Here is a 23298-nt window from a genome sequence, read left to right on the forward strand (position 1 = left end):
CCGTTTCACACTCTCTTTCTTAACCAATATGGTAAAAAGCAAAGCTGCTTTGATGTCCAGAACTCTCCACATCTGAAGAGGAGTAAGGATTAGAATTTCCTCCAATGCATGTCATTTTTTTGCACTATTTATTATGTAACCACAAGGGGAAAGGCTCATCTGAGGAAAATGCCCTGCCCCTTGCCTTTCCCTCCAAGTGCCATGAATGGATTAAAATCACCGAGGGTGATCATCTAAGTGTTTGTAGCACCCCTGGTACTGCTGAGCTGACAGTCTTCTCTGCCACATAAACGAGGAAAGAGAAGAGCTCTGGCAGGCCTGCTGTGGCCATGCCAGGCCAGCTCCTGTGGAAAGGAAAGGGTTAAGTGAACGCCAATTGTAATGTATGCTTCTGGAACAGACTTTTTGCCTTGATTAAAGCCAAACAGCAACCTTTGAAGTATAATGAGAGAGGGGAAAAGAAACCACATCCCAAAAATGCATAATCATATTCCTTGCTGAATTTACAGGATCAATGATAGGGCCTGTGCTTTAAGCACAGACAATCCTATTGCATGCTGATTTCAGGTCAAAAGCTCAGGTGTATGACAGCATACCATAGACATGATAGAAAAAAAAAGAAAACAAGCTAATGAAAGAAACTCACCTCAGCTTTGTTCTGTTTCTCTTCATATTCACTCTGTTCCTTTTCCATACCAACCAGCTTAATCTTCAGGTCTGAAACTTCAGCCATTAGATCTAATTTCTCAGTCTCTAGTGATGTTCGACTTAGCAACTCCTGAAAGCAAAGCAGAACATTTTCTCCAGTTATTTATTTGAACACTGACAGAATGCTACGTGATTTACTGGCAGAGCCATAGAAAAGTCTCTACCCCAGTGTTTAACGCTTTCAATACGAAAGCAAAATGATTCTCTTCTTCAAAAGTCACACTTGTTACCGCTTTACAATGCAAAAACCGCAGCAAGATAGATTTGATGCAAGCATTTACTGCAGGCAGAACAAGTAACTAAAAAAAAAAAAATTGAGTGATTGGCAAATTCATATGAAAGCAAATTTCTCTACCTCTCTTCACGGCGTGTTTACTTTGAACTGTTTGAACTGTGTTTCTTGAGTTCTCCAGCTATTTTCACCTAAACATTCTCCTGTGTTAATCACTAAACCACTGTATCCCCCTCCCTATTTCAAGAAAATGTGTGGCAGAGTTAATCCCTGGGCAAGACATGAAATCAGAAAACAATACTAAGGCTGAACAAACACAAACCTACATAATGCCATAGAGACCTTCACATGACACATTACAAAACAGTTGGCTACTTCCTAAAATACTCATCAGACAAAGGTACATTTTAGTATTACAATGAAACATTTTACAACTTCTTATCATGTGTTGTTCAATAAAGGATGTATTACAGAATGAGCACCCTAACCAAAATAGAGTACCAAAGACAAGCAACGTTTCTGCAGTCATGCTAATAGCACTTAAAAGTTTACACCATGTAGTACTTGTTAACTATTGAAGGCTACACACTCTGGAGGGAACAGCACTAAATGAAAAGTGGTATGCCCTAACTGGAATCTAAAAGGCAATGTCTAAACAGAGAAACAACTGGCCATGACTTTTGCTTGTGTGCCCCGAATTTGTTTTTCAGATTGCAGAGAAAGGCATACTTTGGACAGAATGGTATCACTGTGTTTGGAAAACATTCAATATTCACACCTTCACTGCATCTTTCAGTTTTCAAGAAAGCCAAAGCAAAAAATCTTCCAAAATTTAACAGAGTGTATTATACATATAAGGCTTCTGTTGGCCTCCATTTTCAAAGAGAAAAAAAAAAAAAAATCCATTCAGGAGTTTAAGCCTTACTAAAAAATCAATACCTAACTTTCAAAGTACCTAACGAATTTTTGCAAAAGAACTTAGGTTTCTAAACGGTTAAAAAAATTTATGGTAATTCATAACTTGCATTGGTGTTTTGATCATATGAAATGCTCTGAGGAATCACAGCAGATTCTGCTTTGAATTACATGGAAGTGACTTAACTGAAGTTGGTATAGTTATTCTGGATCTATGCTGATGTTACTGAGTGATCAGAAACTGCCCTGTCCATCACCCTTTTTTCTCATCTCTTCCTCTTCCACGAACTGTATGCTATGTGGTAGACTATGGCTTGGAGCCAAGGAAGCCACAAAGGTTATTTTAAAAATTATAAAGTTAAAGTTTGTTTGGAACCCAAATCTGCTCTACACGTAAATTGTTTTAGTCTGGTGCGGAATACTGCCCAAATTAAAAATAATACTAGACTTGCATTTGCGTTGCAACACTAATTATCTAAGCCACCCACTATTCCCAGTGCCATGCCCATTTCTGCTGACATTGACAAAGATATTTGTGTATGGATGGGAAAATAAACAGAAATGTAGCCTCATGGTTTGTTTGGTTTTTTTCTCTGAATGAAATAAATCAAGCACTAATCAGGAAAAGATAGTGCACTGACTTTTTTTTATTGAAAAGCTCTAAGAGGCAGTCACCTAATGAAATCCCAGTAGTAGCTGCTTTCTACAAAGGTGATTACAAATTACAATTATAACTACAAATAACTTCTTTATGTTCCAGAAAAACACTAATTTGCACAAGTTCCAGAGGCACATTCCAGTCAGACTGGAACAGGCTCTGTACAGCTGTTAACATAGCAGACTTTTGCAGATCAAGACGCCGTTATAAATGAGAATTTTGATAGGAAATAAGGCCACTGAACATAAAAAAGACTAGCAGGAGGAGGTGACTTGGGCCCCATGGGCAGACTCTATTCATTGTTGAACTGAAACAACATTTAGAATTTTTTTTGACACTGACATGGTGTTCCATGATACAACAGGAAAATTTCTTAATAAGGCAAGGAGACATGGCATCCCTCTAGAGATTTTTAACAAAAGATCTATCCTTTGAGTGCACCATCTGGCATCACTCCTTACTTTTTCTACAGACTCCCAAATTACACTTAGTTATGCAATGGAGAGTAATACCTCACTCCTCCCATTCCGAGTTCAGTAGCTCCATGTGAACACTAAGGTGCTACCTGGTGTAAGTGAGCATGAAGGCAGCTGACCTTTTTTTTTTAAATCAACTCAAACAAAGTTTTCTCTGAAGCTGGAGAATCAGATCCTCAGCTAGTGTAAACTGGCATAAAACTCTTGCCTTAAAATAGACAAAATAGCTAACTATCCCTAGTTTGTTTTCAATGGAGCTACACTGATTTAAAACAGCTGACAATTTCTCTTGCATCTAGAGGGTCTAACTTCTGCTTTGAAAGAAAGTGCCGTTTAAAGTAAATGTCCCCTCTTGAAATGGTAACATCTGGAAGCAATTATTTTCATCTTCAAGCAGATGCTCACAGCGAACAGCTCATTAAGAATGTGACCCATTTTGTTACAGAGAAATTATAGTGTATTTCAGTGGTATGATGCAACTTGAATTCAGCCAGAATAAATATGCAATTGTAAGAAAAGAAAATACAAATTTATGTTATTGGTTTTAAAGCAAAAAAGATAATATATGACAGGCAAAATGGTAATTTGGGCTGTAGCAGCTTTAGGAGGATCTTAACAAGCTGAAATACAGAACAGAAATAGAACATATTCTAGGGAATCTTATTTATAAACAAGATACTTGTTTTTAACTTTAAAATGTACTATAAGTATAATTTAATTTATCAAAGTTTTTTTTTTGAAAATCAACTTTCAACTTTAAAAATTAAGGGAAAAAGCTATTTTAGAGTAGAAAAATTAAAGATGAGTCATGCAGAAGCTACAATATGCATGTATCAGATAGATCAATGAACAGCAAAATATTTCCAAACACAACTGTATTTTTAAAATTCACACTGTGTACTTTTAAAATATTTAATCATGCTTTCAATATTCGCAATGAAACTGAAGCACATGCTGTATACCTCACTTTCACGTTTTGTTGTCTTAGAAATAAATAATTCTTATAAAGCTGCTTATAAAATCTAACATGACAGAAAATAGCTTACAAAGAGGACACTGCAGTATTCTAGGCTGTCAGCTGCAAGGACAGAAAATTCCAGGATATTCAGCACTCCACAAAACAGAAGAAACAATCATGCCATACACTGATTGAGAAACCATAAGTAAGATTTTAGTCAAATGAGGAGAAAAAAACCCCAAAGATCCCATTTTGCACTTGAGCGTTGTACAAAATACAACACTCAAAAAATTTCACACTTTTCACCCTTATTGAAATAGTTGAGAGAGACAGACAGACCGACCAACCAAGCTACCTACCTGGTAAGCAAAATTCAGCAAGAACCACCACTAATGAGGACTGCACTTTTCAAGTGCTGTGTGTCAGCTGTGGTAGAAATAAGATATTTGCTTAACCGAAAACACAGCTGAGAGCAATGTACATGTGTAATCGCCATGAAATGGTGCAAGTCAGTAGCAGAGAGTGAATTACAGCCCTCCAATTCATCATTTGCCCATTATATAGTTAAGCAACGGAAAGGACAGAACTTCCCATTGCACCGCCAATTTGAACAGCCCTTTGCATATGCCTGGCGAGCAGATTCATGCCTACTTTAACTGTAAAATAACAAAGCGGTGTAATGCTCACCTGTATAGATAAGCTGCACAACTTGAGAGCACACTCTGAAAACCTTACGCCGCACAACCAGAGCAGCACAGAGCACACTTCAAAATCTGAAACACTAAGCTAGCTGCTGGCAAGAAGTTACTGCATGCTATAAACAAGTGCTGAAATTCATCTAAGATCAGATAACTCAGGCAATTGAAAGCTGAAGGAATGATCCTTGCCAGCCAGCAAAGTTCCTGAGAAGCAAACAGATACACACCAGATTTATACTCTGCAACCATGATAGGATTCTGGCTCCCCTGAGTATAAGACAACTGCAAAACCAAAACAGGTACACACTAAACTGCATTGGATTCAAGTTCCTACTCCCATACAGCTCCTCCCTGCATTCTTTTAATCCACTGTTTTTTAAAAGATTCTCCATTGTGCCTCACAAAGGGCACTGTCTGGCACACTTTCTCCTGCTCCTTGCACACAGGCAGAAGTTGGCCATAAACTGCCATGAGAAACAGAAATTCATTCCTGTTTGCATTCAAGCATTTCAGTTTCTATGTGTATTTTTAAGACAGAAAGAATCCTAAAGCCAAGTGCTTTGTACTTTGCAAGAGAATTTACTTGATAGAAGACACAATCATGTTTACACAATGCAACCATCTGACAAGAGTCCCCTGGATTGCTTCTTGCAATTATGTGATAGAAATAGATGTAAGGCTTCTGCCTTCAGTCAAACCACATCTAGGATTTGGTACAGGTCAGGCACAGGAAAGACATTGCCACACAGACCAGCATTTTGATTGGCAAAGCAAACTGTACGCTGTTATACTTTATGCCACAGAGCTTCAATGGGAACTAGTATCTGTTAAATAAATCAAATGCAGCACTGGAATAGCAAAGAGGTAACTAACTAGTCTTACTCACAATAATTGCCATAACAAATGCACTTAAAAGAACTGTGGAGGTGAAATCTGTGCAGAAAATTCACTTTTCAAACTGACTTAACACAGCTGTCAAGATTGACAGCATAGATTCCAAAGCACCAACGTGTTTACGTTATTCAAGGCTGGTACTTTCTGTTAGTGGACAATTTAGGCTACTTTATAGAGCAAAACCTACTTTTGCTTTCTAATTCTGTTCTACATTTGTACACAGTACAAACGAAAGAAAAGTTGATAGCAGGCTGATAGGAGATTCCCCCAAGGCTAACATAGCAGATGTTGAAGACCCTCTCTTCTCTTAAAAAAATATTTCTTTCTTAAAATTGACTGGAACAAAGTACTTCAAAATGCTACAAACTAACTTACAACAAGACACATTCTTCTCTAAAATTGGCTGTAATTTTACATTTTAAAGCAGCTGATATACTGGAAATGGACTGCCACAGCATAAATTGTTTGCATAGAATAATTCTAGGAGGGTTTTTTTTTTTAATTTCAAGACATTCATTACAACGTGTTAAGGGGCAAGGCAGGTAACTATTCACACAGGCTGGCATTTCCATATTCTTTACACATTCGATGGCAAGACAGAGATATCACTGGAAGGCAATTCAGCGAGACCAAACTGGCATCTTGCTCCCAGTCATGCTCCAGAAAATTTTCTCTTCATATTTACTATGAAGGTTGACCAGGGAAATGTGTCTCTTGGCCTAAACTGGAACCATACTTAAGGACTGATTTAAAGTTTTACCATTGACTTTCATGAGTTTTCGAAAGACCTACTTTGTTTTAAAGAAAGAAAATGCAAACACCTTCAAGATGAAAAATGTGTTTTCTTGATTAGAGTCTGTAGTGGAACAAGTATCCTTACAAAAGCAAAATGCTGAGTTTGACACCGTAAGCACCACATCTCATGAAAACATACATGCATTATCTGTAACTGTGCACACCAGGGCATCTCTGCATCTGTTACACAGGATTCTCTTGTTTCTCAAACATTGCTGAGCCATATTATCTTTGGCTGTGGTTTCATAAACAGCTAGGTCAAATGCACATCTCACCATTGCCCTTATGCCACACCCTGACCTCTTCTGTGAGCTGTTTCAACTCACTAACCCAGCAGAAAAATACCCCCTTCATTTTAAACTCCAAGTTCGTTTTCTCCCAGTCATTGAGTAAAAGGTCTGATGAGTATAAAATAAGTTGCAGAACCACATGGTCAGGAACAGGGAGAAGGATGAAAGGAGAATGAGGCCTTCTCCTTTTTGTAGCAGTAACCTTTAGATTGGCTGAACTCATTTCTTGAAAGTTCACATTTTGACTAAGGGATATTGCACCGTCCTCTCAGAGTGATGAAGAATCACTATTTTCTGCAAAGAAGCAGGAGTGTCTGTTGCTACTATTCCGCATTCAAGGTGTCCACCCTAAATGCCGAACAGACATTTTATGTAATTAGTATAAAGTTTATTTTAGCTGTTGTTTCAAAAGTGTTTCCATGATCACTTTGTAGCAGGGTTCAAAACAACTGTGCATAAATCATAAGTTAGAAAGATTTTAGCCAGTAACCCCACCCTGCAAAGTGGACAAGTCTCTGCTAGCATAGATTCAGCAAAAACTATTTTGCAGGGTAGCATTACATACCCTTTCTGTTGTGGAACTATCAGGTATCGTCATTAAATTATCTTAACAAAGTATATGATTTTTGTTTTATTGTAGCATTTTGGGCACAGAATTAATTAAAAGTCACTTTCCTTATAGTTCCCACAATTAAAAAGACAGGGCTTATCCTGGACTCAGGTATATGGTTTCCCAGATAAGTAAATAATATGCTTATCCATACTGCAGTTCTATTAATATACATTAAAGATTTTTCAAGCTAGGGCAATTATCTTTACCGTTCCATTTTCCATTTAGAAGAAGCAGTCAACTTAAGTTCACAAAGGTAAAAATCAGTGGAGTTCAATATATTGTAAATAAGCAAGCAGAACCATGAAATAAAATTGGATTTACATGCACCTCAGGAAGATAATGGAAGTCTTTCTGAAAAGCAAGAATATTTATATAGGTACATAGAGCTAGATGATTTTTTTCTTATTAGAAATAAGTTAGTTTACTGTAAAAATAAATAAATACTGTCTTGAAAGACCCACTAAATAGTTTTGACTGGAAAAACTCAGTGACAACACTAGTATCTTTCATCTCTTTGCTAAGCATCATGAGCACTTGCACAGGACACTGGCAACTGCTGGCTGAGAAGATCTGAACCCAACTCTCCCCAAAACCTGATTGATCCATCAGTCTACTGAAGTCCCTGAGGCCAGATACTCACTCTACTTTTGACAAATTAACTGCAAGAAGGCCTGTTCACCACATCTCTTACATGAATGTCCTAATCATCACATTACCAGGTCATTATCTTCTCTCCAAATCTCAACTCATTCCCTGTAGAGGGTAATCTTTTCAACAAAATGAATTGAGAAAAGAACCTTCAAAATAAATTATTGATAAATAGGGCCCTCTGCTGAGCCATAATACATATATAATTTCTCTGACTGTTGAGATTTTGAGAGATCTAACTTGGTTTCCCATATCTCACTGTCTACTGGGGGATGTAATCCACGTGAGAGACACCACAACTACCATTCCCTCATCATCCTCTAGTATTTCACTTAATTTGCTCTTCTTACTGTTCACAAAACTAAAATGTTAACTCAACATTGTTTTTTCCTCATTCCAGCGAGAAAATAAATTTTAAATATCCCAGTTCCACACTGAATTTATTTTTTAATTTTGGTTCAGCTATTGAAAGTGCATCACTCACACTAAAATTAAAATACTAAGGATATATGTTTGTGTACGTGTCTGTCTCTGAACAAAGTTCAAATGGACAAACTCGTAAGATTAGAATGAAACACAAATCTCTACCAAGTTGTGCCCTAGATAATTCTTCCTCTTAAAAAAACCCCAACCAAACTCGAGTTATCATATATGCTGTAAGCATGAGAGATCAGTCACTTAGAAATCTAGCAATCAACAAACAAGCTTGTCAGTATTTCTGCAAGTTATGTTCAAATGCAAGATCTCAAAACTACGATACAAAACAATGAACAAATTCGAGCTTATTGCTAACTATTTAATATGTGTACAGGAAAGAAAATAAATTTAAATTTATTTAAATTTAAAAATAAATTACTCCCATTTGGCAACAATTACAGCCGCTCAAAGTGATCTCAAAATTTAGATTTAAGGTTTATGTTAAGCATATTTGGAGATTCTCTGACTTCCTTAGCTTTAGTACAGACTTTTGTATCTTACCACTTTAGGATCAGCTTTGTAAGCAATTTGTGCACGTGCCTAATGCCAGACGGGTAGATTCAAATGTTTTCACTGAAATAGCAATGTACATGCATTATTATATTCTATTTTCAGCTGCCTCAGTGTGCTGTTAAATCAGGCTTTAAATTCACAGTTTCCTCAGAAGACTATCAGAGCAGAAAATTTTCAGTCAGAGAAACAATAAACAGTTTTAGTAGAAGTCACAGAACTATCTAGTTTTAGATTGAAACAGGAAACTTCTACACTCTATTGTGAATGCCTTCCTGAAGTCTGAAAACAGATTTTCATAACTTAAATATTACTGTTCTTTGAATTTCACTTCAGATCTCACTGAAAAATTAAATGCACTTGCTATTTGCATTTTTAAAAACATCCCCCCTCACTTAAGTATGAGACTAAAACTTTTTCCAGCTGGAAGCATTTTGGGCTGCAAAAGTTGTATGAGACCAAGTTTTTTTCAGAGAAGCTTGGAGAATTATAACTTTAAAAGGTTTAAGATACAAGTTTATCTTATAGAACTTGCTACTTTTTATACACCTATGTATAAGCATCTTTATCATAGTAAAATAAGTTTATGTAGATTAACACAACTGTAATCTATGTAAACATAAATTAACACAACTATAATTTAAAGCTATGAATAGTTCATAGAAAGACTTGTATATTTCACATAGACTAAAATAGTAAATTTATAACACAACATTTTGGGTGGGGAGAGGAAGTAAGTTCATCAAGAACAACATCTATCCTGCAAATTTCTGGCGTAGATTTTGAGGGTTATTTACAGTTTCAAATCTATTTTTGATATCTAAGTACTGTATTACCAGTGGATGATCTGCATCTGTAATAACAGAAAATTGCACTGGGAAAGGTCTTTTGCATCGATAGACCTGCGAGCTCTGCAGTAACACATGAAATGTAAGATATTTAATTTATCATTTGTTCTGCTCCCTCAACATACACCACGAAAGAGCAAAAATCAGATCACATAGCCTGAAACTGTCGATTGAAATAAAGAAAAACATGTCTTTATATACTAATTTTCTTTCAAAAAAAGGGGAAAGCTCCTAAATTAAGCAAAAATGGTTATAGAACCAAACTTGATACAGTAATTCATTTCAACTTACTACCTGTTCAGCTTCAAAGCCATAAGAAAACAGAAGGTATTTAACTAAAACTTCTGAATTCTGTAACTCCTACATGTATTAGATACATTTAACCTGTCTAACCAGTTACTCAACCATGTTCAAATTTAGTTCGTCAGCACAGTACGAATAAGACACAATAGTTTCATTTTACATGCTGCCACGTACAGTATTATGCAACCAGCCAGTAAAACATTTCTGCAACAGGAAAACAAAGAAACATTTATTGCAAAAAAAAAAAAAAAAAAAGTGCAAAGCAGCAAGAGAACAATAAAAGAGGCATTTTCTTCCTGTTTTTATCTTGTTGCCAAAGGCACTCACACATGCAGACAAGCTGACCATATATGTTGACCCCTCTGTTGGAGAAGATTATGCAAGAAGCTTTCCAATCCAGATTTTTACCTGTTGAAGCATTTCTTCTGTTGCATTCAGTTTCAACTGATGCCCCTCAAGACAGATTTCTAGGTCCCGGATTTTCTCTCCCTGAGCTTCCACCTGGTCTGTAAGAACACTCACCTGTAATTTGAGAGGAGAAGCACAATGCTACTGAACTGACTGTAAATAAGTTTCAATTACCTTATTCAATTAACATCCAAATGCATATTTTAACAGCAAGTTCTCTTTTAAGGTCCTCAATGGTTTAATATTCTTGTGCACTGCAGCAACCTGCTCTATCAAGATAGACAATTTTTCAGTCTTGCCCATATTTTGCTTCAACCCCGCCCTCTGACCCCCCCCACCCCGATTATTTTGTTTTAATATAAAAAGGAAAGAGCATTTCTGGAAGAGATGGAAGACTATCTATAGGTAGGCTGAGTCAGTTCATGCAAAAGTCTGAAAAATTAGAAAGCACCAAACAAGAACATAGGATAATGAAAGTATTTTAAGTGGTTTTGGAGCATGCATTGCCATTTCAGGTTCCTTTGGCATTTCACTCCCTAAAACGGATAAACAATAAAACTGTTCATTTGGAAACCAACCAATTACTTTACTTCTCACAAGAACAGAAAAACAGCTTACCTATCAATAAAGCATTCTGAAGTTATAAAGAATGCAATGAGTAAAAGGCATGTTTTAGCAGCAGCAAAGTTCTATTCCAAGAAAAATTCCCAGGCTTTGCAAGCCAAAACATGAAAGCAAAGAAGTGAGATACAGACAATGAATCCCAGGAAAAGAAACAATAAGCAATACTGGTAAAGAACTGTGGGAATGGTGGTACAGACCAGTGAGTATATAATAACAAAAGCCCAGCAGCCTAACTCAAAGCTTGCAAAGCTGAAAAAACTACACTCAGGATAACATTAGAAGATGTGGAAAAAACCCCCAGTGTTAATTCCTATGTTACGCAGCACATGCACTCTGTATATTCATTTTTACTATTTATTTATATAAAAGCCTTGATTATACTAGAAAAATGTTATCTCAAACAAAAAAGCAACCTCAGGTCTTTAAACCCCAGTTTGAATGAAGTGCGTTAACAAAAACTTATCTATGCTCTCACATACAACTCTGCAACACCTTTATTTAAAAAAAAAAAAGGTCCTGTATGTGGAAGTGAAACCTTTAAGATGTACTCACTACACAGCATTTCTAAAATCCAATCAATGAACAACTGAGTTCACTTCAGGGAAGCTGCAGAGGGAGTGACTGAGTGATCTGTATTTGTTTTACCTGCAAACATAATGACAAGCATGCCTGGGAAAGGAACATAGAAAAAGAAAAAAGAGGGCTTTTTTTTTTGCCTTTAAAGTAGTTGGCTGTAGGGTGGAGTACAGATGAATGTAGGATGAGAGATGATGGGAAGGAGTGGGTGGAGGCAGGTGGCAGGGGGGCATATCCAAGCTGGGGCAGGGGGAGAACTCCCTGCAAGGAAGTCTGTTGCTTGTCTACTTTTTTGTTTTGCTTCCATTAAATGAGTAATGGCACACCAAAAAAACCCCTGTGAGGTCAGAAAGCAAGAAGAAACAAACTGAATCCTCTCCTTCAGTCTGATGCAGGTTCCAGAGAAAGAAAACAAGCTCTACTTAAAGGGTCGGGTTAGGTTCCAACTAGTGTTGTAACCTGAAAGGAAAACTGTGTATGTTAAACGTGACCTGCAAAGGAATTTAGTAAAACCTTAGCAGCTTTAGAAGCTTGTGTTGGATGTTCCAGTAGTTAGGCTGAGAGGCACATTAGCCACTTTGAACTCATATTTTCCCCTCTGCTCAGGATCACATCTGCCAGACTCTTCACGGAATCAGTAGGCTGCACGCAGAACATAACCCCACTGTATGCTACGCTGGCAAGTCCATCTTGCCTTAGCAGTGCAACACCCACAAGAGTCAGCCCGTAGATAATATATTTTCTGTAAATATCTATAAAAGTGAGGCATATTGAACAATAAGGTAAAAATCAAGTGGTATAGGGATTTAAAACATCTTTGTGAAAAAAAACCCCCGAACAAAGCAAACACCTAAAGAAGTACGTTACCTCCTATACACAGGCACTGAACTATAAGAAGATATCCCACATGCTGTAGCATTTCCAGCTTCCACTACAGACTGAACAATGGAAGCAGATTTCAAGGTGCACTGTTTGACTCAGCCTTGGTGGACAGAGATAGTGGGCAATGCCTGTGCCCACTACAAGGTGCCTTGTACTGTTTCTTCTGCAGCAAGTCTGATGCAAGACTGGAGTGCTCCCAGCCTCACATTTCCTATGGATTACTGCTACGGACCACAGTTACTGGCACAATGCAACATGAGCTATAGAATAGAGGTGCTCTGTTTCCCATCACTTTCTCATCCTTCATGCCAATGGTCACACCCAGGAGCCAGGTTTGTACCAGCAGGCTCCCTCAGGCCAGTCTAACCTCAGCACGGGACTTGGCTGTGTTCCTCATATTCAACTGCCTAGAGAGAATATGCAGAAGTGGTGTAAACCCAGGTTCTAACCCCAGCTCCATCTTGGCACCTTTTTTTTTTTTATTGTTGTTGTTGATGTTCATCTATCAGACTGAGGTTTTCATCTCTGTTATTTGCCTGGGGTTTTTGGAGTTCTACTGCAATGCTGTGCAGCGGGATAGGAAAATGCATAAATATTGACTAAGCCTCTTAATTTGATGGGTGTAAAAGGCAAAAGAGAGACAATTTCTACATCTGATTTTACTACATTGCTCATGAAAAAAACTCTAGGGAGGTCTCCAAACCATGTCATAAAAGCCCCTTCTTTGTGAGTTTGGCTGGCTGCATTCTATTGGTACCTATTTGTTTGGATGAAGAAATAGTTACTAAAAATCAGCAGGACAAAGACAGGAAAAGTACCTACTGAGCAGCAGCCTGGAACAGTCTTCAGGAACTTACAAGCGCTGGAGACTATCGGTTCTGTTAAATCCACAAAAGCTGATACACTTTGAACACCAAGATTCTGCCAAATCTGTACAAGCCCACCAGCATGCATGACCATCAACAACCAGCTGTATAGCATGAACCACATCCAAGATGACAGTGGCTGCTATATGCAGACAAAGATTACAGGACTATACACACATGTGATGAAACAAAGGAGGCCTTCAGGGACAAAGGCACAGATGCATCAGTACAACCCGCTGCTTCTGAGTAAACAGCTGGGTTTGGCCCTCTAATTGTTGCTTCAATTATGAGTGTGCGTGCATATGTGCGAGTGAACAGTATGAGAAGTGAATTTACTGTGTGAAAAGTTGTTTGCTATTATTAACAGAATCAAGGTGTTACAGTTAATAACCACTTGACTAATAAAAGGTGTTCTAATAAATATCAGTTGTGATGTTGTCTCCCCTGACCTGATTCCCTCTCAGAAAAAAGGGAATTTGCAACACACACTTAAACACTTAAATTCCAACCAGAAGTTTGTTTTTCATTCAGGATTTTTTTTTTTTTTTCTAAATTTGGTAATAGCAATTTTAGTTTAACAGTAACGAAAAAAATCCAACCAAGACTAAGCTTATGTCTCACAAACTGTTTATTGTTTATTTAACAACAGCAGTGAGAATTCTGCTCAGTAAATTAACACAAGTGTGAACAGAACATACAGGATAAAACATGCTTACAGAAACTAGTACCTGAAAGTAGGGAGAACACCTACCCAGTATAGTTAAGTTTCGTTTGATATAAATATATATGCTTATAATATGCTTTTTTAAGCGTAAAGAGAAAGGATATGCAAAGACAATTTAAAGAATCTCCAGCTTCAGTTTTAAAAAGCATGTAACATAGAGTTTAGTAATAGTGAAAATATCCAGAAAAAAAAAAATTAAGTTTTTTTATTTTAAGGTGTACAACATGTGTTTTCTCCAGGAGGACAACTTACATGGGACAGGGGATCTGTTTGAAAAAGGTTTGATAAACTGAGAAACAGGAAACCTGGAAGAGCTCAGGCATGCATTTTACTGTCAAATCTTCTTTTTCCCCCTTTACCTCCCCCTTAAGCTTTTTGATGATGTAAATCAACTTTGGTACAGTATACAAGCAGGAAAAATATCAGTTCTATCTACCTGCCAGTCTTCCAGCTAATTAAAAATGGTGGCACCCAGAACCCAGAAAATCAACTGGTACAACCTAGCAAGCCTCGAATGAGAACAACTACCACTTCACAGCATTATTTTTAAGTTCTTTTTTTTTTTCCCTTTGTCATCCTTCTCCCTCTTACTGCTGTTACTCCTCTCTCCTCTACCCAATTACGCCACCATGAAACCAATCAGATGGATTATACAAATTATAAATTAATTCCTGATTAAATATCAGTAACTTCTGGTGACCTGGTAACACTTGTTTAACAGAAAATACTCTGTCACTTCAGCTTTTATTCACCGAATATCAACTATGTAGACAATGTTCTCTTTAAGACATACCTGCAGTATGAGCGACTCTTTATCACCTTCTAATCGTGCCAATCTTTCTTGATAGGTTTCATTATTAGATGAATGATGGTTCACCTGTGACTGGGGGGACAAAAGTGCTATGAGAATTTTTACAGTTAATATTAAAATTTCAAGCAATAGCTAATAAAAATTAATATAAATTGAATGGTTGTTATAATGCAAAAAACAAGCAAAAACGTGTCTACAGATCAAAACTGGTTATTTCATATGCATTATGAAATATGTATGTACCTTTTTTTAGCTGGATTTTGAATACTTTCTCATTTCCTGCAATCAAGAATGGTATAGGAGTAGATTTGGTATTTTCTAGCAAGTTATTGTTTCATTGGGAAATACCATCTTATCAAGACAAAAAACATTTCATTTGAAATATCTGGTCTAAACAGTTTTTTGCCAAAGTCAAAGAATCTTGGTGTTTATTTTTAAATGGTAAAATTTGCCACATGTATTATAATATTCCTAGAAATTACTGAAAGAAAAGTGTAGTTTTTTTTGTTAGCAGTTAACAAATTACTTAAATTATAAAGTTCTTACCAGGAACTACTCTAGCTACGTAATCACTTATGGATTTCTAAATGGCTCTAAGGAGCAAGACCTTCTAAAGCATGGCCTGTTCCTAACTATTATGTCCCATTTCCTATGAATTTTAATACTCCAGAGACAAACGCCACAATTAAAAAAAAAAAACCAAACTGCAGATTTATTTAAAAAAAGTTTAGAAGAGTTCCATAGCTTCATCCTGCATACTAAAACATTGTGTAACTGTGGGAATGGAGCTATTTGCTTAAAGCGTCAAAAGTAACATGAGCCCTTAGCAGTTCATTTCCCAGCTCCACTGCAGGCAATGCATTTCTGTTGGGGAAGAAAACACTTTGGCTGGCCTTTTCAGCTAACACAAGAATCCAACTTCACTGAGTTCTCTTAAACTACACTAGTCTGCAGCTGACTACTCACTTATAGTTACTTATACAATGGCACCAATATAAATATAATCCTCCCCTCCACCTGTCCTTTCTCTTTCAACTGAACATTTGTGAATAGGATTTAAAAAAAAATATTATATTCATGACTTCTTGATCTCCACTGAGATCTACAGGCCCAAATGTAAAACAGCGGATGAAAATAAACATGGTGCTAATTAATGCAAATCAAGAAATCAAATATTTATCCCACCAAAAGCTAAAAGATACTTTTCAAGCCATGAAGTGCTGAACTAGATATGTGTGTGGCATCTTTATGAGCTGAGCTGTGAGGAACTGAGCACCCTCGTCTCTGATATTTTTGAAAGGAATTGAGAGAATCACGAAGACGCCAACAAACAGGACTGAGAGGTGCCTGAAGAGATCATCTGGTTCATTATTCTATCCTAGGACAGATGATTATTCGCAATATTCTTGTCTTGCCTACTCCTAAAGACCTCCAGAAATGGATTACACAGCCTCCCCATATAATCTACTTCTTAGCTACCCATCATTAGAACATTTTTCTTAATGTCTAACCTGAATCATCATCTCTTCAGCTTCAACCTATTGCTTCTTATCATACCACCATGGATAAAAAAAAAGGTCCTTCGCTTCCAAAATTTTTTACATATTTGAAGACTATCTGTAGATCTCTAATTAGTAGGTCCCTCTTTGGGCTAAACAAACATAAGTTCTTCTGCCTCTTCCTCACAGGTTAATTTTTCAAGATCTGTTTTGTTGCTTTCTTTTGGTTCCTCTTCACCAATTGTTCCTTGACTTCTTTTGAAATTAAGTGCCTAAGAGTAGACACAGAATTCTAGCTGAAAATGGCTAGAGTGGAAAAAACCTTTTCACAGACCCTTGGGCCCTATTTCTTTTCATGTCAGCCATATAGTAACACTGATATATTTTCAGCCTAGGACCCATAACTTCCAGATTCTTTTTTAATGCTCTTATTTAGCTAGCATCCTGTTCTTAATTCTGTGTTTACTCATTGTTTCTGTTTAAATGTATAACCTTGCACCAGTCTATACTGAATTGTGTCCTATTATTTATAGTTTATTTAAACTATACTTAGTTTTCCTATGTATCAGGCTCTTTGTATGTTTTAATCATGTCCTTTAGCATGGCTGCAAGTCCCTGCTTAACTAGAATCACCTATAAATTCACTACGCTTGGTCCTTATTCCCTGTTTTAGAGGGTCAACAAGAACACTGAAGAACAGAATGTGCAGAACCTCACTCTACTCCTTACCAGAACCGATCAAAAGAAGAATATCTTAACTCTGCTCAGAACAGACTTTTCTCATTAGCTTTTGACCAGTTTATAGTAGGTCCAACTAAGATTCAAGACCTCACAGAAATGGCTCTAAATATGCACATCTGAGTGCATAACTTATACACAAACAGAAGTCTCAAACTAGTAAGTTTTACAGTGGCACACACTTAAAGGAATGGTGACTTTACTCCCTCATCCTCTCCTAACTAGTTTTAATTTTTTTAGAATTTCTGTGTCCTACCATTTCTTTCCACCTTTCCTAACATCTCAATGTAATTTTTTCAAGCCTTCTCCTTTTATTAAAAAAATACCACACACTGACACACCCCAAACCCCCCCACTGTGTTTATAAAACATGCATCTTCAGTTTAACTTAGGCCCTTCGTATTAAAAGTTGGCCAGTCAGTCAGTCCATATGGTCTTAAAGTTCATTCCTTATTAACTTTTGTAGTACTATAATGAAAATAAGGAATCCTCAATAAGTAATCAACATGCATTTCTATATGTCTGTCTAGATAATTCGTTGACCTCAGCTATGCATCCTCAATCATATTGCCAGCCATTCTGCCTGGGTTGTTACTCCACTTGCAGCGCAAAGTCTTATACTGTACTTTAGAATCCAAAATCTTTAGCCTTGGCGGCTATGTTCCATTAGGGTTAAAACTCCATTACATACCATTAAATGGGTTTTCTCAACAGAGAGCCCACAGGCCTTCCCCAGTATGTCTCTGGCTCACACACAATGGTAGGGAAGACTTGCCTGCACCTAGAACTTCAAGTATTCAGGGAAGAACAGCACACTGCTAGGCAGGAAAAGATTTTCTCAGTCTTCATCTCTTAGTGATGAAGACCGCCTAGTCAGGTAGATTTTGCACCCTTTCTCTTGCCATCATTTGCTATTTTCCTAGGCTAGATTTAAGAAATATACCTGTAACCACTTGTGTAACCACTCCCCTCCTGGCCTTACAGGCACAGTGAGTTAAATTACTGCCAACACATTTTTACATAACCAATCTGTCATGAATGCAAAACAGAGTTCAACATTTTATATAATCAGTAAGAATTAGTTCAACATCAAATCACAAATAAGATATTCTACTACACTCACATTTACCAAATGTATAGCCTCCGATGCTGTCTGCTGCACTGACTGACAGTGAAATACCCTCTGGTGGAAGTAATAACCATGTAAAACCTAATGAATCACATCCACGTGAACAGACAAGGAGGAAGGGGGGGAAAAAAAAAAAAATCAACCCTGCTAATAGGTCAGCCAGAGAGTGCTCAGATAAGTACAGGAAAGTACAGTAGACAGAAAATGACGTGCTAAGTAAAAGTGGCTGATTGACACACAGCAGTTGTTTAAGACTTGGGAAATCTTTGTGGCATGCATAAAGACAAGATAAAACAATGTAATATGAACCAAGGCCATCTGTGGATGGTTGGAGTGCATTCTGCAGTTGTGAAAGTCAGTACTGAGAAGAAACTGAGCAAGTATAGTTAGATATCACACGTATCAGCAGCAACTGAATATAGGACCTAGAACACTAAAGTCGTAAGACTACAGACCACTCGAGTTGGTGTAAGAGCTCACAAACACCACACACTAGACTTGTGTAACCACATGACCAAAAGGCTGAATGACCAAGATTTTCCACGAAGATGTTATTTCAGAAGATGTAGTCTTAAAAACCAAAAATCATTACCTGGGCTCCACAAATTATAAGCTAAATATGTTAATTACCTTTCTTGTAATGAAAGAATGAAAGAAATTGCATAAAACATGTAAAAAAGTTTATGATAACACATGATAACAAAGTAGAAGGAATGATATGCTAAGGCAAGGTGGTTGAAACTACCTTGATGGTAGTACCACTGCAGATGAAAAGTAAAGTATATACCATAACTACTCTGCCTAAGGGAGCTGCACCTGTCTCCACAGAGATTTTGGATATAGTTTAATGCCCATCAGATTGCATCAGATATTAACATAAAATGTTTCCTCAAACAATTCCAAATCATCCATTTCATGCGGTTCTAGAAAAAAAAAAAAAGGCTTTTGCATTCCATTACCTGCTTCAGCTTCTTCTTCATCTTTAGTTTCCAAATCTCTCTCTGGAATATGCTCTTTACTCTAACTCGGACATAATACCGGTAGCTGCTGGAAACTTGACTGTTTAAGGATCACTCACATGATCAAGTCATTACAGAGTCCTTTTCCAAGAAAAAGGCTTAAATATTCCTCCATAATATATAACACAAAAAAATCAGACTTCAGAGTATGATTTAACAGCTTTAATTTAAAATGGGGATAACCAGCAAAAATATAAAAGGGTATGGCAAGAAAGGGAAGAAATGTTTGATTGACTCAGTTAGCTAGCTTAATTTTCATCAGCCTTCTCAGAGACTGGTAAGCATGGACTGTTATGTTTTCTTGCATGTTATTTTAATAGGAAACAATTCAGAATGCAGCTTATTGTCAGAACAGAACAACAACCATTGTATAATGCTTCTGTAGAGATGTTCTGTTCAGAAGTTTCTGCAACAGAACTTCTAGCTGAATCTTGATAGGCTGTAAAAATAAGACCCTTAAAGCAAGCACATATGCAAGATAATAAAATTGAATACAGGCCAGTTTATGTTCTCCTCGTGTGCTGTTTCAGTTTCAGCTCAAAGAATCTCCAACACAGCTAATTTTAAAACAAAAAATACCAACTTCTGAAGTTGGTCGGCAAGCTGTTACACAGAAATTTGTCACTAATACCACGGATCTCATATTGGGCTGTGGAGGGGGGAGGAGCTGGGAAAACAAACCTGGCAGTCAGTTAGAGTGGTGATTTGTAAGCTTTTTCAGCAAGTCACCCGCCTCTTTTAGAAGACAGATTATGTCATAACACTCCTCTCTTCTTATTCAGTCACATGAATCATCTTCAGTTTCACTGATAAATGAATAAGATGCCTGTGGCAACTATAATACTTGCATTAATGGGGAAGATTAGGGACATGCTTGACGTGTTGTCTTTTGCTGCAGTTTAGAAGCTCAAAACAAGGAGTATAGCCAGCAGAGTTCAACCAGTCAGTCTTCTCTGCAAAGTACTAGCAGCACACAGACCACAGTATTATATTTCAATACAAGAAAATGTACGCTATGGACTTTTTCCAGCCTATTTGGAATTGATAATATTTAGAAGAGTATGGACTTTCCATCTCTTTATTACTCCTTTGGGTCAGCAGAATTGATGTTATGAGTCACAGTAGTTGCTATTGTGTTGTGATGAGTGAATAGCCTACACAGTAAACATTTTTATTTTGGCATCTGACTATGTATGTAATACAAATTTTATCTCTTGGCATGTTAGTGTACCTCAGATACACATCCATCTGAGTATATGTACATTCATCTAGTGTACTTGAGGAGGAGAGGGCGGCTGGAACATGATTTCTGGATCTGTAATTCTTGCCTTTCATCTGAAGGCAATTAATAAAGCAACAACAGGATTTTCTATTTGCCATTGTTCCTTGTTGGTTAAGTGAAAGTGGCAGTCACTTTGAGAAAGCTAACAGCATATAGTGTGAAATTAAAGACAGAGCTAGGTAAATTTCTGTAGTCCTTAAAATAAAAGAATTTTGACCAAATATTTATATTTTATCTGGATAATTTTTCCTAATACTAATACTTATTTTCTCCTCCAGACAGTCACATTACTTAAAGGAAGATATCCTTACAGAAGTCACAAGATTTACCCTCAATATCATGAGCTTAATGGCTATAGCATGGGTTTGATCACTCCATCTCTTGCTAGTACAGGTTATGAATAGCATCTGGAAGAAAGGAAAGAAAAGCATAAGAATAATGTACACCTATTTCAGGTCAGTCATCAGCTCCATACGGCATGCACCTCAAAAGGTAAGTCTAAAGCAAGCTACAAGAGTCATCAGGTGCCTCCACTTCACATGAAGGCATCTCTTTCAAAATGAGACATCTTATCACTGTACAGAGTTTTCCAGAGGCAAGAGACTTTCCATTTTGCTACACTCCATCCACTGCAGTTCAAGTAGCTCAGTTAATTTACAATGTCCTTAGAAAGCCCATAATACTGTTTGTAGTAAATATCAGCATTTATGTTTGTGATGTTTGTTAATAATTCGTGGTTATACCTATATGCCTACACACCAAAATGGGGGTTGTGCCATTTTTATTCGGAATGGTGTGTTCTAATTAAGGCCAGATGGAAAGACAAGAATAAAGCAACAGGACAACAGATGAAATTGTATGTGAACCCTCTAACCCAAATCCCTCAGGAAAACCAAAGAAAGTTTGCTAAAGATTAGACACTTTCACCTTCAGGTAGTGGGGAGTGTCTCAGGTTCGTTAGCTTGCAACAGAAACTTTTAACAGTGACAGATTTATGCTTGGGCCCTGTAAAGGAACCCAACACGAGTTACCTGCAAAACGCTTCCCACAAACTGCCAGCCAACTACTTTATGAGAACTGTGCTGCTGCCTTAGCTGTAACGTTAAAAGTACACTGTATATACACAAGAACTTTTCCATATCCTTCTAGAAACAGACTGCTGAGAGACATGCCTCCCTTAATAATCCCTGGGACCTCCTTAGCTGGTCTTTGTGTCTTACTAACAAGGTATCCTAGAATATCTGCATTGCTACAAACTCTTATAACACTGCATGAAACCAGGGCGGTACTATGTGCCTATGTCAGATATCATTCAGCTTCTCAGCCAGAATAAGTTAACCAGGACAGTTCTGAAATTGCCATCAAAGTATCACATGCCATGAAGTACAGGATAGCTGTACCCCATTGCAGAGTTTTGTCTTTCTGATATTAAGAAAGATATTATCAGAGCAAGTTCTTTCTCTTGTCAGAAATACCACCACAGACTACTATTTTTTATACTAGCAAAAGGCAGAAAAAAGTGAAATGGAGAAAAAACAGTAACCAAAGGAAAACACATTAACTGTTCCTCATATACAGCTGAGACAAGGCTAAATTGTTTTTTGGCTCTGTCCATCTGCTCTTACATTTTGCTGCCCACTCTGTCCATACCTATGGCCATTCTTGGCACAGCACTTTTCACAGGTCAGTTTAACATCAAGAAAGTCCAATGGAATGAGCTGTGTGTGGCGACACCTTATTTCAATTTGATCAATATCGCTTTGTCCCTGCTGCTGTTGCATGATAATATATAAACATGAGCTTACAAGACTACTGCTTAAAACCGGATCCTCTATTCTAAGCATCTGAAAATAGCAGTCGTATCTGTCATTTTGCCTGCCCGGATCTCGTGATTTTTATATTTGTTTGCTGCCCTAACCCAGTCCAAGCCACAGATACCATGCAAATCTAGCTTAGCCAACCAACTGCAACATCAAAATTGATCCTGGTCTCTGAAGTGATTTCTGCTAATGATGAAATTGGAGCCAGCTTTGGCATACTTCACCAAGGGTTTATGGAAGTCTGTTGCAGTAACCCTCTGTTAAGTGCCATTTGTTACTCTGGAGGGTACTCGTACTTCCATTATCAGCCAAAGAACAACAGTTTATGATTGCAGGGCCTGAAACCTTACATGCTATCACAATCAGTGCCAGACATGTGACATTAGGATTCCTGAACATGAGAATTAAATAAGCAACTTAAATTGTTTCAACTTTTTTTTTTTTAAATCACTTGTCAAAGGAATTTGGGAGCAGACTGCTTAAGTTCTCCTGGGAACAATACAAGATCATTTTCAGTCCTCTTCCCTTCCCCCACATGCTCACCCCCTTAAAGAGCTTGCAAGGAAAAGCAGCAGTATTGATATTCTCCTTTATGTACCCTACATAAAAGGAATTACATGCAACCACAGTGATAGCACTATTAATTTCTGTAAAAGTCTGTGCAACATTTGGCCACAGTATCCTTTCCTGGGATGACCTGAAAATCATCCCAAAGACATCCTGTGTTAACCCGTCCAAATCAGTGAACTTTTCAGTGTGAGACTTTCCTCACTGAAGCTATTTCTTGATCCCTTTCTCATTATGTTATTGTCCTCAGTGTATCCTGAATGCCACACAACCTGATAACAGCACACCTTAGCCTTTTGTTAGCAAACCTATCTTTTTAGAAATGAAATT

At 37.3% G+C, this 23298-nt stretch overlaps 1 protein-coding gene across 1 annotated transcript in view; it reads right to left on the reverse strand.

Moving 5' to 3' along the window:
• Positions 1-22362, reverse strand: part of PPFIBP2 (PTPRF interacting protein, binding protein 2 (liprin beta 2)) — a 57931-nt gene extending 35569 nt beyond the window's left edge. The window contains exons 1-8 of the mRNA XM_009574882.1: positions 22207-22362; positions 21613-21675; positions 20531-20634; positions 19240-19339; positions 14897-14986; positions 10432-10545; positions 7565-7588; positions 647-778 (exon numbers count right to left, since the gene is read on the reverse strand). Coding sequence (XP_009573177.1) covers positions 647-778; positions 7565-7588; positions 10432-10545; positions 14897-14986; positions 19240-19339; positions 20531-20634; positions 21613-21675; positions 22207-22362 — 783 coding nt within the window. The remainder of the gene's footprint in view (positions 1-646; positions 779-7564; positions 7589-10431; positions 10546-14896; positions 14987-19239; positions 19340-20530; positions 20635-21612; positions 21676-22206) is intronic.
• Between the last annotated feature and the right edge of the window lie 936 nt (positions 22363-23298).

Source organism: Fulmarus glacialis, unplaced genomic scaffold (assembly GCF_000690835.1).
Source record: "Fulmarus glacialis isolate BGI_N327 unplaced genomic scaffold, ASM69083v1 scaffold31203, whole genome shotgun sequence".
NCBI classification, from domain to species: Eukaryota; Metazoa; Chordata; class Aves; order Procellariiformes; family Procellariidae; genus Fulmarus; species Fulmarus glacialis.